Here is a 13,811-nt window from a genome sequence, read left to right on the forward strand (position 1 = left end):
TTATAGCCTTGAATTTTTTTAGTAATCATTTAGATAAGTAATAATATTAACCATGCGGTAAGAGACTAGTCAAATATTTTCTTCCATCCATATCAATTGGGAGTCGAACCCCACTGTCAGCGCACTACTAGTAGACTACTCAATTTTTTTTTCCATCCATATGAATTGAGAATGGAACCCCTAACCGCTTGCTTAAGGAATAAAGTGTTAAACCACCTAAAAATTAATGTGATTAGCGATTAATGTCTAGTTAATCGCAGGGATAAAAACCATATTGATATAAGTTACTTTAATTTTGACTTTGTAGTTCTTTTCACATTCACAAACCAATGAATACGCATGGGCCCAAACCCGGAGGAGCATAAACATAAAATCGACTCTAACACATTCATTTGTACACATTCTTCTTTTCCCAGCCCCAAAAGAAAAAAAAAGGAAAAAAATCCCTTAAAAACCTATAAATCATTTTCCCCACTGCCAATGGGCTTAACACTAACGGGGTCTTGGGACTGGAGACCGGAGAGTCACGCCATGCAAAAATTTTGTGTATCCAAGTAAATTAAGCTTCCCATCACTGCTGCGTATCCAATCTCTCAGAATTGAATAAGCTGAAGGACCAAGATTCAACTCCTGTGACCATAAAATACAAAAAAATAACATTAAAAATGAAAATGAAGTGAATGTTTGAAAATCTTTCTACAATTGATTCTAAAGCCAGAACCAATTCTGGGAAGAAGCTTATGTGATTAGCTTCCGGTTGCCAAAATTGATTATGATGAAAAAGAAACTGATCATGGCACTTACTCTTGCTAATTCTTCAATCGATATCACACGGTTGCCCTCTCTCTCAAAATGCTCAAAAGCAGCACTGGCAATGTCTTCCCACCTATCAAGTGCCTCCAATTGATATGTGCTAGTTGCAGCTGCACAAAATTCTTCAAAATCCATCTTTCTATAGGCAAGTGGTTCCATCTACAAAATTGGTCAAGCAAAAAACAAAACATGTTTGGTCAGAGACTAAGGTGTATACAAGTTTTCCCAATATTTTAAGGATAACATAATAAATATGATTCTCAGCATTTGGCTCACACATAGGATCTTACAAAATCATGCAAACCCCTAGAATTCTAGATATTTTCTGCAGAAATGTTTTACACATGTAGGTCAGAAACCTTGTTGCTTCGGCCGAATTTCCAAATATGTATAGTTAGGAACACATGCACAAAAAAGCAAATGCAAATTTCATACTCATAGCATTCGCCGAAGATATTATGTCCATACAAACTATATGAGAATAATGGCTCACCATATGTATGATATCAAGAACCCTTGACTCCCTCATGGCATCAGTTGCATGACGTGCAAGGGCCTGCAAAGTTCAATTTCAATCAGTTCATAATGATCAAAAGTTATGACATAGAGAATGAACACATGCATCGTTAAGGCAGGAAAAAATGCATTCAAACAGGTATGAGCAGTAATAGAGAACCTATGTAGAAATGAGCAAGTTGTGCTGAAATGACAATCCTCTAACACACACAAAACATAAATTACAAACATAATAACTACAAGAATTAACGTTGAAGCAGAAAATAACCATTTTGAAATTATCAAGGGAGATGTGCCCATCTCTATTAGGTTCCAATAATCTGAACTGCGCCCTAAGATACACCAACTGTTCCTCTGTCAAGGCTTTTGAAAGGGCCTGGATAGAAAAGGCAAAGAAAGATGAATTAGAACCCAGTGCAGAAAATAAATAAATAACCTTCAACCAACAGTCCTCTAATTTCAGCATACACCAAATGAGCAGGTGAAATTTGGGACGAAAAGGAACAAAGAGGAGGGGGTAACTATTAGACTATCCTTCATCTAATCTAAAGGAAACGAAATAAATAAATAAATAAATACCTTTACTGCTGCACGTTTGAATGGCGTCGCATGAAGATAAGACTTCACCAGCTTATAAATTAATATATCTAAAGGGATAGGGCGGCTGTCATCTCTCAACCAAGGGTGAGCTGCAGTTACACAAGTGCATTAATTAGTTTCGAAACTCAATTTGCAATAACATTGTTACTACCATTATGTACATCTATTCATAACCAAACCGAGAGAGTTATCATTTGGCTGTCTACCATAATATAAGCTCGTCTACTATATGATAGAAATAACAGAGAAACAATTGAGTTTTTCACAATGCTGATTTATTCTCTCAATTTTCGTTAAAGTATGAAATTCCACAATCAACAAGGTGGATGCGTTCATTCAATTTATAAAAATACTATGAAAATGGCATTCTTTGATATCACTTACCACAAATAAGAATCTCATGATGATCAATAAAGGAACATTACAGTGCATGAAACACTTGCCACACTAGTCTAGACTGATAGGACAACTTACTTAGAGCTTGGGCAGCAGTCATTCTCTTCCTGTAGTCCTTGTTTAGGAGCCTTTTGACAAAGTCCTTGGCCTCTGGAGTTACAGATGGCCAAGGTAAATCATCAAAGTTAGGATCAGCTCTCAGAACTGCACGAAAAATTCCAGATTCTGTTCGTGCCCAGAAAGGCCGGCTTCCACATAATAAGATATAGGTAATAACCCCAATACTCCATATATCTGCTTCCACGCTATAAGACCTGTGAAGGACCTCAGGTGCAACATAATATGCACTCCCAACAATGTCATTCAACCGTTCATCTGTATGTAAACATGCACGGAGAGGAATTAAAAGGATTGGCTTTACTTATATCCACAAACATCTAACGAATTTGAATAATTAAGAAATGGGGTAATGCCACTGAGACACAAACATCTAGCATCACACCTCATGAAAACTTTCCTTTTCTTCACAATGTCAGTGGATGTGAAATGTGAAAAATTCAATTAGGAAACCAATCTGGCGTCATCAACAATTTCTGTTGGTTTTAGCTTTAAAAACTTTCAGAAAGATGTAGATGGGCGAGGAATGCAAACCAAATTGACTCTGAAATTGATGAGATATAATGTAATTTTCAACGAACAGCAAAAAAACATAAGGACATAAAATAATTTGGCTAAGAGGTTACAAACACTAAGAGCCTGTTAGGAGGAGGCTTTTGGAGGGTAGCAGATGGGAGGGCATAATTTTAAATTTAAATAAATAGTTTTTAATTTGACAATTTTATAAAATAAAGGCTATGAAATGATAAGTTAGGACAACATAGTATACTAATAATTTATTTAGTATCATAAAAAATATTAAATAATTCTCTTAATTTAAAAATAAAAACAAGTCCTCCTTCCCTCCCAAACAATCTCTAAAACAGCTTCAATGGTCACAACATAATGAATGCCACTTAAATTTATGCATAAGTAAGCAGCACCAGTAAAGTGTGCATACAGTAGTAACTTACCTACTTAATATATTAGCAGAGTAAAAGAAGACTATTTTGCAAGGAAAATGAAAATTGAGAATCACTCGAAATATTACCTGGCCTGATGAAGTCAGATAAACCAAAATCGATAAGCTTCATGTCAGCATCTTCACTTCTTGAAGTGAAGAGGAAATTCTGTAAAAGCAAACCCAAACAATGACTCATTTCCTTACATTCTTATCCATAAAAGCACACAAGGTTAACAAGGGAACTAGATGCTAGAAATTGTCATGAGAAAGAAGATTTAAGGCACAAACCTCGGGTTTCAGGTCGCGGTGCACAACACCTTGAACATGACAAAAGGCAACTACACTTAGAATCTGCAAAATTATAACTTTCGCATCCTCCTCTGTATACCTTCCTCCCCTAGAATAGAAGAGATCATTCTTCAATCAAATTAAATGATTATATTAAAGTGAAAATCACAAAATTAAAAAGAACAATCTAGTAAACGAGGTTCCAAACATAGTGGAGTCTTTGGGGGGAGGGGAGGATGATGGAAGTAGACAACCTCACCCTAAAAAAAAAGATTATTTACACAACTAGACCCAGTGAACACTAGGTCACGGCGAAGTAACTTTACCATGCCCCAAGGCAAATCCTCTTTGAAAATTACAAATCACAAGTATAACAGAAAAACTAACCTTGACAAAATTCGGTCAAGAAGCTCTCCCCCTTCACACAATCTGGTAAGAAAATAAAATCTCATAAAGGTCAATAAATGATGATACCGCAGTAGAAGATGCATGCTGCTGCAATTTAACTATAACTAACATAAAGCACTCTCCGCCAAAATATGATTTTCATAGAAACATAAAGTGTTTTATCATGTATTAGAAAGGTGTGGTTGAATTCAATGAAAAATTCTAACAAGGAAAATTATTAATGCAAAGGAGCTGGGAAACTGGAAATTAATTGCAGAGAATGATAGTAAAGCAATGGGTACAAGAGAACTGATGTCCTTTCTACAGTTCAATGTACCCATTTAGTAAAAAGATGTACAAAGAAACATAACAAAGATTCAGTTCTCTAGTAATCCCACACCAAATTCTCATTAAAGATGATGCTGCAAAAAAGATAAAACAACATACTCCATAACTATGTACACATTATTGGCATCCTCGCAGGCATCATAAAATCTGACAAGATGCTTATGGCCAGACAGAGCTTTTAACAGCTTCACCTCTCTACGAACATCTTCAATTGCTATAGCCGTGGTCATCTGCCAAATCAAGCTTATTAAGATGCGGTCATGCGGAAAAACATTTATTCAGCATATCAACAATTCATCACTTAAGTAAATATAACTCATAAATCATGTCATTATGAATAAAAAACGTGGTAGGAATTACAGATTATGGTGGGATATCGCCTATCGGACATGGCAGAGAGCCAAAACCCTGCCATAAGATTCCGCCATGGCGGATATTTGATAACACTGACAAATATTGATGGCGGATGATGGATTATCGGCTTGCTGGAATTCTCCGAGATTCCCACGGCGCCGCCATGGCCAAGTCCAAGATTTGACGACACTAATGTGACGTGATAGGAATTACATTTTCATATACCATATGAGTCTATGACTCATTTAGGCCCAAACAGCAATTGCGTATTAAGTCATATTTCCAAAATAAGTTTTATTACAAGATGGACAAACTTGCTTCTTTTGCTATTAAACAAATATGGTGCAAGAAATTAACGGAATGTATCCAGTGCATGAGTAATTAGCAAATGACAAAACTGCATATGACTACTAGTAGGAGTAATAGATATTAGCACAGTCAAACACAATACAAACTGTGCTGACATTGCAAGAGGCAGAGGACTAGAAAAACATATGTATTACTAGTTTATTACTAATATGTAGTTTCATGAGTCAAGAAAAAGAGTTTTAGAGAAATAAAAGATGAAAGGAGATCAAGAGGCCACATAGGCATAAGTAAACATTTGGGGGGAGGAGGGGAAGTAAAAATAATCTGTAGTGTCATTTGGTAATAATAAATATTATTAATGGAAATAAACATGCGATGTCTAGTACATTTTTTAAATAAATCCAGGAAGGACACCTTTTTCACTTACAACTAGGAAACTAAAAGTGTATTCACCCAGCTTGTACATTACCCTGACATTATTTATAATACACAACCCATTTATCTATTTTTTATTTCAGAGAAAAAAAACATCAAAGTAGTCATATTATTGGGGCCAATTTTCTCAGAAACCATGCATTCGGAACTTATCACATTATCTCACTTCTAAGTTCCATTATCTTAGGTACCATCAACATTTGCAGGTACAAATTTGGAATTAAAATATAAGGCTCACCATGTTTTTTAATTGCGGTCCGCAACCACAATTGCGGCGGCCACATCAAAAGTTTTTTAGTGCCTGCAGTCGCATCGTAACCGAAATTACGGCCACGTCAACCGGAAATTCCACAACGGCATGTCATTTTCAGGTACAAATTTTAGAACTCCCATTAGGCAGGATATGTCTTAAAGTAGGTGCCAGACAAATTTGCAATCACGCAGCACTGTAACTGCAATTACGGCCATGTCAAGCCACTCGCAATTATGGCCACGTCAAGGCACCCGCAATTACGGCCACGCCAAGGCACCATGCATTTCGAACTTATCACGTTATCCCACTCCTATGTTCCATTAATTTTTACGTCTGGTCGACATTTTCAGGTACATTTGGAATTAGAATATAAGGGTCACAATGGTTTTAAATTGCGGTCCGCAACCGCAATTGTAACCACAACATCAAAGGGTTTTCGAGTGACCGTAATTACAGCAACGTCAACCCGCAATTCAAGGACATGACATAACGATGTAAATGCAACAGTTAATCATTTTCAGGTACACATTTTAGAATTCCAATGAGGCAGGATTTGTCTCAACTCTCAAAGTAGGTGCCAGACAAGTTTCCAATCAGTTCCTGCTTCCATTACCACTAGGAAAGAAAGCAGCATGCATAACTAGAGGACAAGGATCATGTCAAGCTAGAACAGCCAAACAACCTCATTGATTCCTGACAATGAATCAACTAAAGACAGACACCAGAGAGCTAAAATAAAATCAAGCTGAATTACTCAAATGCGATCACAAGAGTCCAAACTAATCACAGTCAATCAACTATCCCAGACCAGACAATATAAATACAAAAACAAAGAAGAAGAAAAAAACCATGTCAAATAAGATGAAGGTTTTTGCTTTTGCTATCATTTTTTTTTTTTTGCAAAATAGGAGATTGTAGATTGAATTGAAGGGAGGGCAGTGTACCTTGGCCTTGGAAATGATTTTAACAGCAAGAGGTTGGTCTTTGAGTTCACCCTTCTTTCCCCTTGCAGAGCAGGTATGACCGAAATGCCCTCGACCCACCTCCTTCCCCAGCTCATACTTAGCTCCAAAACTCTTGCTGTACCCAAAGCTCTTGTCCAGAGCCTGCTCCGGCTCCGCCCCGCGATCCTCCGGGATTGGCCCCTCCTTGGGCTTCGCCTGCCCCAGCCTCTTCGCCAGAGATGCCCTTATGTGCTTCGCAGGCGACGGCGGAGGAAACGGACGCCGGAAGAATCTCCTCGGCGTCGAGGCCCTCGCCGGCGATGGGCTCGGGTTCACGCCGTGAGGGTAGGGGCTCGGCCAGGGGCTGGGGTGCGTGGAGGAATTCCGAGCCGGCGTGCTCTTGACCGACGGGAACCCATTCGCAGCGGAGGGAGCCGGGGAACGGGCGGCGTCTCCGGCGGAGGAAATGATGGTGGTTGTGTTGGGGTCATGGTCGTTCTCCGCCGTGGGATTGGTCTTCCCATAACACTGGCCCATCGCAACAACGCCACAGGCTTCTTCTACTGATCAATCAGACTGGAGGCATTCCAGAAGGTTCCAGTCCGATCCGGTTCCCGGCGGCAAATGAGTGAGATCTGCTACGGGAAAACGATAAAACTAGAGAATTTGAGTCAGGTAGAGTGAGAAAGTTTTAGAGAGAGAGACAGAGACAGAGACAGAAACACGCACAGTGAAATAAAAACAAAGCAAAGCAGACAAGGTCTGGTCTGTTAAGTGCTGTGTGTGTTACAACTTACAACATAACATAAACATAGGGTGAGGTGAGGTGAGGTGAGGTGAGTGACATGGGCTACTATAACCAGCTTCGCGGTGCACATCACCAAAACCCTTACGACACTTGATCCAACCATCAAAGCCGTTGCTTCCTCTCTCTCTCTCTCTCTCTCTCTCTCTCATTTTCTCTACTTTTTGGTTTTCTCTTTACTTACTTTTTTTACTCTTTTTTATTTTATTTTCTGACGTGCATGTTTTGTTGTTTTGGTAAAAATAAATTGTCAATTGAGGGAAGGTGGATTAGTGATCAAGTCTTTGGATGAGGTACGTTAGTACATGCTTGTTTTCACGTTGGCACTAACTCAAATGTAATTTTACATATTTTAGTGTAAGTAAAATTTTGAGGTGTTAACTTTAACATTTTAACTTTGATTCATTATTATTAAGTTTATCGAATATCTAATCAAGTACTAAAAGATAAAATAAGAGTTAGTTTTATCCATGAGGGATATGTTTTTTACAAGAATAAAATTATATTTTGTGATGAGAAATATTATAAAACAAAAGTGTATTAATATTGGTTAATAAATTCATAGTTGATTTAGGTGGTACATATCTCATTTTTTAAGCAATTGAGTTCAATACTTATAAATGAAAAAAACTCATGAAGAAAGTTAGTTCTATTATAATATAAATGTCCTCAACTCGAACATGTTCCACTTAAAAGAAAAAGTGTATTGAGTGTTTGGTTAGAGAGGTGGTGAGAGATTAAAGAGGGTGATTTAGGGTAGTTGGTGGAGTAGATGGTAGGAGATAAAAGTGACGATACGACGGAATCAGAGGTGATGAAGTCGTAGTAATAGTTATAGAACAGAACACAGCCTGGTCAGAAGCTTCTAAAGGACGAATTATTCTGTGTGGGACGGACTTGGTGGACATCTCTTATCACTCTTTCATGAGCCATTGTATCATGTGGTGGGATCCAATTAATCATAATGAATTTTCACATCTTCTTCCCAAAACGTTTTTTTTTTGGACATAAAATCTTTCAGATATTTCTCCTTAATCGTAACTTCCATCCATAAAAATTTACTAGTATTCATTGAGTTGTCGTAAAAAGATAAATATTAATTAATGAGTGCTCCTTTATAATATTGATTTAAAAAAACTGTAAAGTATTTAATATTTACTAAAAAATGATTTTATTAACTTATCAGTGCATATCTTTTTCAATAAATACTTTTAAAAGAATTTCTCGATTCTTTTACCACTATCTTGAGATCAATTATACCATAATGAAGTACAAAAAAATCATACCATAATGCTTTCCTTAAAAAAAAAATCTTTAACACAATGGTAATAGAAATAATATTGTAAAATATTCGGTAAAACTTTTAGAGCCCAAATATTCTTGAACATTGGATTAGGCTCTGTTCCGGAATGGAACCTCAAACTAAAGGCTAACCAGTTTAGAGAGCAAGTGAAAGTAAACAAAGTGAATGAAAATGCGTGAGATGATAGGTCCCCCACCGCTTGGGTGGTGCCTTTATTTATAGCTTGGGTTTTTAATCCGGAAGGGTCATGGGTGACCCGGCCCATTAAGTACAGAATATTAGTTAGCCCAATTACATAACAACTACGTTCGCCCATATCAGACCACAAGCCCGCAAGACACTGAGGCTTAAAATAAGGCGAGAGTGTCTTTATGAAGCCCACAACTGTTATGTCGATTATCACATAAACAAGACGCAAAGTAAAATGGGCGAACAAACTAAATTTTTGTTATACAAAATAAATAATGACCAAATTAATCTGACTCTTCCCTTGTCTCTTTTGATGCGCTGAGCCCAACTGTCGAGTCCATTCAGCTGTCGTTTCACTTGCACTTATCATATCAAATTTCCAAGATCATCATTACTTCCCCTGTCATAAATATATCCACCAAATATTTTGCATATATCTAGGAACTTGGAGCTACGTTTTGGCACTGCTCCACTAACACAATCATTAAGAAAGAAATAAATGTAATTGATATCGTAAATCATAAACAAAATCCACATATGAAAACTCACACCCTTTCCTAAAGTTGTCATACCGATATGCCCTCTTTGAATCATGGAAATTAAATACACTCCCTCACATGTCCCCTCTTCCGGATCAATATGCCCCTTGAAATTCAAAATCCTCAACAGTCATCTCCTTTCACATTCAAAACTTTTCAGACTGAAACGTCACTTCTGTCCAATCGTCAAACCATGCGCTTTAAATGCGCGTGTGAAACCACGCGACCACTCCTCCTTCAACTCACCCTTTCACCTTCATCCCCCTTTCTATATAAAGTCTCCTATTTTCACTTTACTCTTACCTGTGCTTTCTACCTTCACCATACACCAAAACAAAAATTCTTTTTAACTTCGTTGCTTCCTCAACCTTGGTGCGCTCTCGCTACATCCTAGAACTCCCTAATCCAGAACTTGCTCAAGCCCCATTTTTCCCAGGTAACTCTCTTTCCTCTTTTCTCGTTTGAAATTTCTGTATCTTACTTCTACTTTCAACATTATGCATAAAACCTATTTCTTTACCCAGAAATCTCCAGTTTGAATAACCCAGAATTCACTCCTAAATTCCTTCTCCATCTCATCTCATACTTCTAAAATTTCATTTTCAGGATCAGAAAAATGACTACTAAACGTACTCGTAGAGAAATCTCTACTCCTAGTGCTCCAACTTCTGCAGACTCTCTATGGGTCTCTAGTAAAATCAAGAAACAATTCTCTAAAATTAACACTCCCAAGGCTGTTATAAATTTAATCACTAAGTATAATTTTAGAAAAGACGGACTAGATGCCCACTTAGATATATTACCCTGTGCCCCTGACGAACCATGTTGTTTCGGGAAAAAAGATGAACAGGGGCGAAACTTCACTTTTCTCTTTGAAAACCTGTTTTCTGATCTAAAATATACTCTACCCTTCTCAGATTTTACCTGCTCTATCCTGACTCTCCTGAACGTAGCCCCTACCCAGCTTCATGGTAATGCTTGGGCTTACGTAAAAGCCTTCGAGTTCTTGTGCCACACTTTACAAATCCAACCCACTAGCAATAAATTTTTCTACTTCTTTGAAACTTGTGGGCGAAACGTTAGAGGGGAATATGTTTCGCTTGCTACCGCTAGGGGTCTAGGACTGTTCACCCTTTTCAAAAGCCACTATAAACACTTCAAAGCAAAATTTTTTAAACTTCGTGAATCTGAACCCTGCAAAGACATCTTTTATTACGATGACGGAAGTCCTCGATTCCCATTTTACTGGACGAACCGGTACGAAGTTATCATCAAGATTTCTGATGACGCCTTGACTCCAGAAGAACGTGTAGAATGCCAATTTCTATCTGGCTTAGGATTAAACCTTACAGATTTTATGGACGCCCTTTCTAAAAATGATGTGGGCGCATACATTGGTAAGGCATCCTAACTTACATTCTTCTTATGATATTCCTACAAACTTCTCTTTTTCTCTAACACTGTTTCTTTTTATATATTACAGCAAGAATGGCTCGCCTATCAGAAGATGACATCCTCCGTTTCCGCCGTGAGCAACAAGCTGCTCGCGAGAAAAGAAATCCGGCGAGATCCATCGCTGAACAAAACACCAGTCATTCCGGCACTGAAACTGACCGCCCTGCCAAGAAAAAGAAGATGAATGACGAAACTGCTTCGGCCAAAAACAAGACTCCCAATCAAACCTCTCTTGATCAATTTATGAACAAAAATGCTGCTACCGAAATGAACAAAGGCTGTTCATCAAGCGCTCCGCCCCCCTGCTGGAAGAATCTGTTAAAAGAGTTTGAAGAGTTAACTTCCAACGAAGTAACCTCACTATGGGACTCGAAGATTGACTTCAACTCTTTGGTGGAAACAAATTTGGTTTTTGAGGCGGACCGTGAAAAAATGAGGAAGATCGGATTGAAGGAGGCTTGTCAAGCCATGATGACGAAAGGTTTGGAAATTGCAGCAATTTCCAAGATGATTGACCTTGAATCTGCTGGATTTGATGGCCTTTCAAGCGCCAAGCTCATCGAAGAAAAAGAAAAAGAAGTTGAGAAGATGAGAGCCACATTGAAACTTTTGGAAAAATCCAAAAAGGCTACTGACAAGAAAGCCTCGGATCTGGCTTCGGAGGTTGGAAACTTGAAGAGAACTATTGAGGAAAACAACACTTCCATTCAAACACTGACTGGAGAAAATGAGAAGATAAAAGCTGACCTTACCCAACTGACTACTGTCCACAACCAAGTTTTAGAAGAAAATTCCAACTTGAAAACTGAGGTGGCCGAACTAAAATATTCTATCTTAGAGCAATTTGAAGCTGGTTTCGCCAAGGCGAAAGATCAAATCACTTTTCTCAATCCTGACCTGGCTATCAACTTGGAGGGTTCAAACCCCTATGCTCGTATCGTGGACGGAAAACTGATCAGCCCGGATAACGCGGATGGGGAAGGAGAAGAGGAAGAAGAAGAAGAAGAAAAAGAAGACAAGAATGAAGAAGAAAATGTCAACACCAAAGAAGGAGAGGGAGAAAACCATTAATGACAAGTCTTATTTCCTTTTCTTTTTATCAAGCTATGTAAAAGACCTCCGGTCTCTTTAATTTTCGTCCCTTTCTTTCTTCGCTTTTATGTACTGAACTTTTCCCTTAACGTAATGAATTTCCTTTAAGCATTTACATGAGTACTTCACATTTTACTTGTTTCGCCTAAAAAAACCACATATGTCATAATTTTTTCGCCTAAAATCTAAAATTTCATAATTTCTGTAATAACATTATCCCTAATTCACCCCAAACAACTATCGCAGAAACTAATTCTATAACTAAGCATAACTTTACTTAATCATCTAAGTTATCATATAACTAGAAAATATAAGCATAACTTCACTTAGTTATTCAAGTTAGCACATGACTTAAACATATAACTTAACACAAATGACATTTACTAACCTTTCACCAAATTCAGTCCGCCCTCGTCATTTAGTTGAGTACGTTACCCTCTCATTTTACTGTACATAGTAAAATACTCTTGAGTGAATCTCTTTAAATGTTTTAAAGTTTAAACTTAATCAACTACTTTGGAATCATAAGGCCTTTGTGTACATAACTTAGTCAAATTTTTCATTTTTGACATAGTTACTCATGGAAATCAAAGTCAAAATATTTGATTTCATTAGTATGCTCGCGTGGAGACTTGTGCTTAGTTTGGACAAGCTTAAATCCAATTTAAGACTGTGCTTATGAATTCGTGGTCGAATGCTCTTGTTTTAAGAGACTTACTTTTTTTCTCAATTGTCTGACGTCGCCCAATTGATAGACCTTAGTTGATAAGTTTCCGCTATGGGTAAAAGAAATAAATAAAATGATACGCCCTTGATCATTTAAAAAGGTTATGCCTCGTTAAAAACTCTCCCGCCTGGGGTAGAGAAAAGAGTGCATACCTGTTATTCATTAATAATTGATGCCTCGTTAAAAACTCTCCCGCTTGGGGTAGAGAAAAGAGTGCATCAAATTTAGTCATACACAACAAACATAGTCTCAAACGGTACAACCAACAAACATAACTTCAACACACACAAACTGAAACAACGAAACATAGTCTTGGACAAACATACACTGAACCAAACTGACATACACTGAACCAAACTGTACAACACAAAACCAACTGAACGAACCACCCTGCACTTCAACTGTAATAGTAACGGAGATGCTGTGCGTTCCAAGCCCTTGGGACCCTTCGCCCCGATAACTCTTCCAAATGATACACCCCTTGACCAAGCTCTCGCAGAATCCTGTAAGGTCCTTCCCAATTAGGTGATAACTTCGAATCATCAGGCCCCTTCACCTTCCTACGCAGAACCAAATCACCAACTTTCATTTACCTCGGAACCACTCTAGAATTGTATCGCCTTTCGGACCTCTGTTTTACCATTGCTTGCCTCAAACGAACTTCTGCTTGCGTTTCCTCTGCTAAATTGAGATCAACCAATCTATTCATGTCGTTCTGCTCTTCATTATAAGTCGCCACCCTGAAAGTTACATCTTGCAATTCTGCTGGGATCATAGCATCTACCCCGTAAGTCAACTTAAAAGGCGGTTCGCCAGTAGTTGATTGAGGAGTAGTATTGTACGCCCAAATGACCGTGATCAACTCTTCAGCCCACAATCCTTTAGCTTCGTCTAGGCGCTTTCTAATTCCATTGAGAATGACTTTATTCGCTGACTCTACTTGACCATTTGTCTGAGGATGCTCAACTGAGGCAAAGCGCATCTCAATTCCCATTCCT

The 13,811-nt window shown here is 38.0% G+C and overlaps 1 protein-coding gene across 1 annotated transcript; it reads right to left on the reverse strand.

Annotated features, from left to right (window-relative positions):
• Positions 1 to 274: 274 nt before the first annotated feature.
• On the reverse strand, positions 275 to 7,493 carry LOC130731425 (CDPK-related kinase 3). Its single transcript, XM_057583717.1, has 11 exons — positions 6,704 to 7,493; positions 4,508 to 4,638; positions 4,061 to 4,102; positions 3,674 to 3,782; positions 3,473 to 3,551; positions 2,404 to 2,700; positions 1,909 to 2,018; positions 1,598 to 1,705; positions 1,307 to 1,369; positions 805 to 972; positions 275 to 630 (listed from the first exon to the last, which is right to left on the reverse strand). Exons 1-11 carry the CDS (start codon positions 7,238 to 7,240, stop codon positions 493 to 495), a joined length of 1,782 nt encoding a protein of 593 aa, XP_057439700.1. The 5' UTR covers positions 7,241 to 7,493; the 3' UTR covers positions 275 to 492.
• Between the last annotated feature and the right edge of the window lie 6,318 nt (positions 7,494 to 13,811).

This window comes from Lotus japonicus, chromosome 1 (assembly GCF_012489685.1).
Source record: "Lotus japonicus ecotype B-129 chromosome 1, LjGifu_v1.2".
In the NCBI taxonomy this organism is placed as follows: Eukaryota; Viridiplantae; Streptophyta; class Magnoliopsida; order Fabales; family Fabaceae; genus Lotus; species Lotus japonicus.

Excerpts from the sequence above, each read along its gene's own strand:
- LOC130731425 (XM_057583717.1), bottom strand. The coding sequence starts at position 7,240 with ATGGGCCAGTGTTATGGGAAGACCAATCCCACGGCGGAGAACGACCAT. Across the intron at positions 3,552-3,673 it reads ACCGCGACCTGAAACCCGAG|AATTTCCTCTTCACTTCAAG; the intron begins GTTTGTGCCTTA and ends TTGCTTTTACAG. Across the intron at positions 1,370-1,597 it reads CCCTTGATAATTTCAAAATG|GCCCTTGCACGTCATGCAAC; the intron begins GTTATTTTCTGC and ends TGAACTTTGCAG.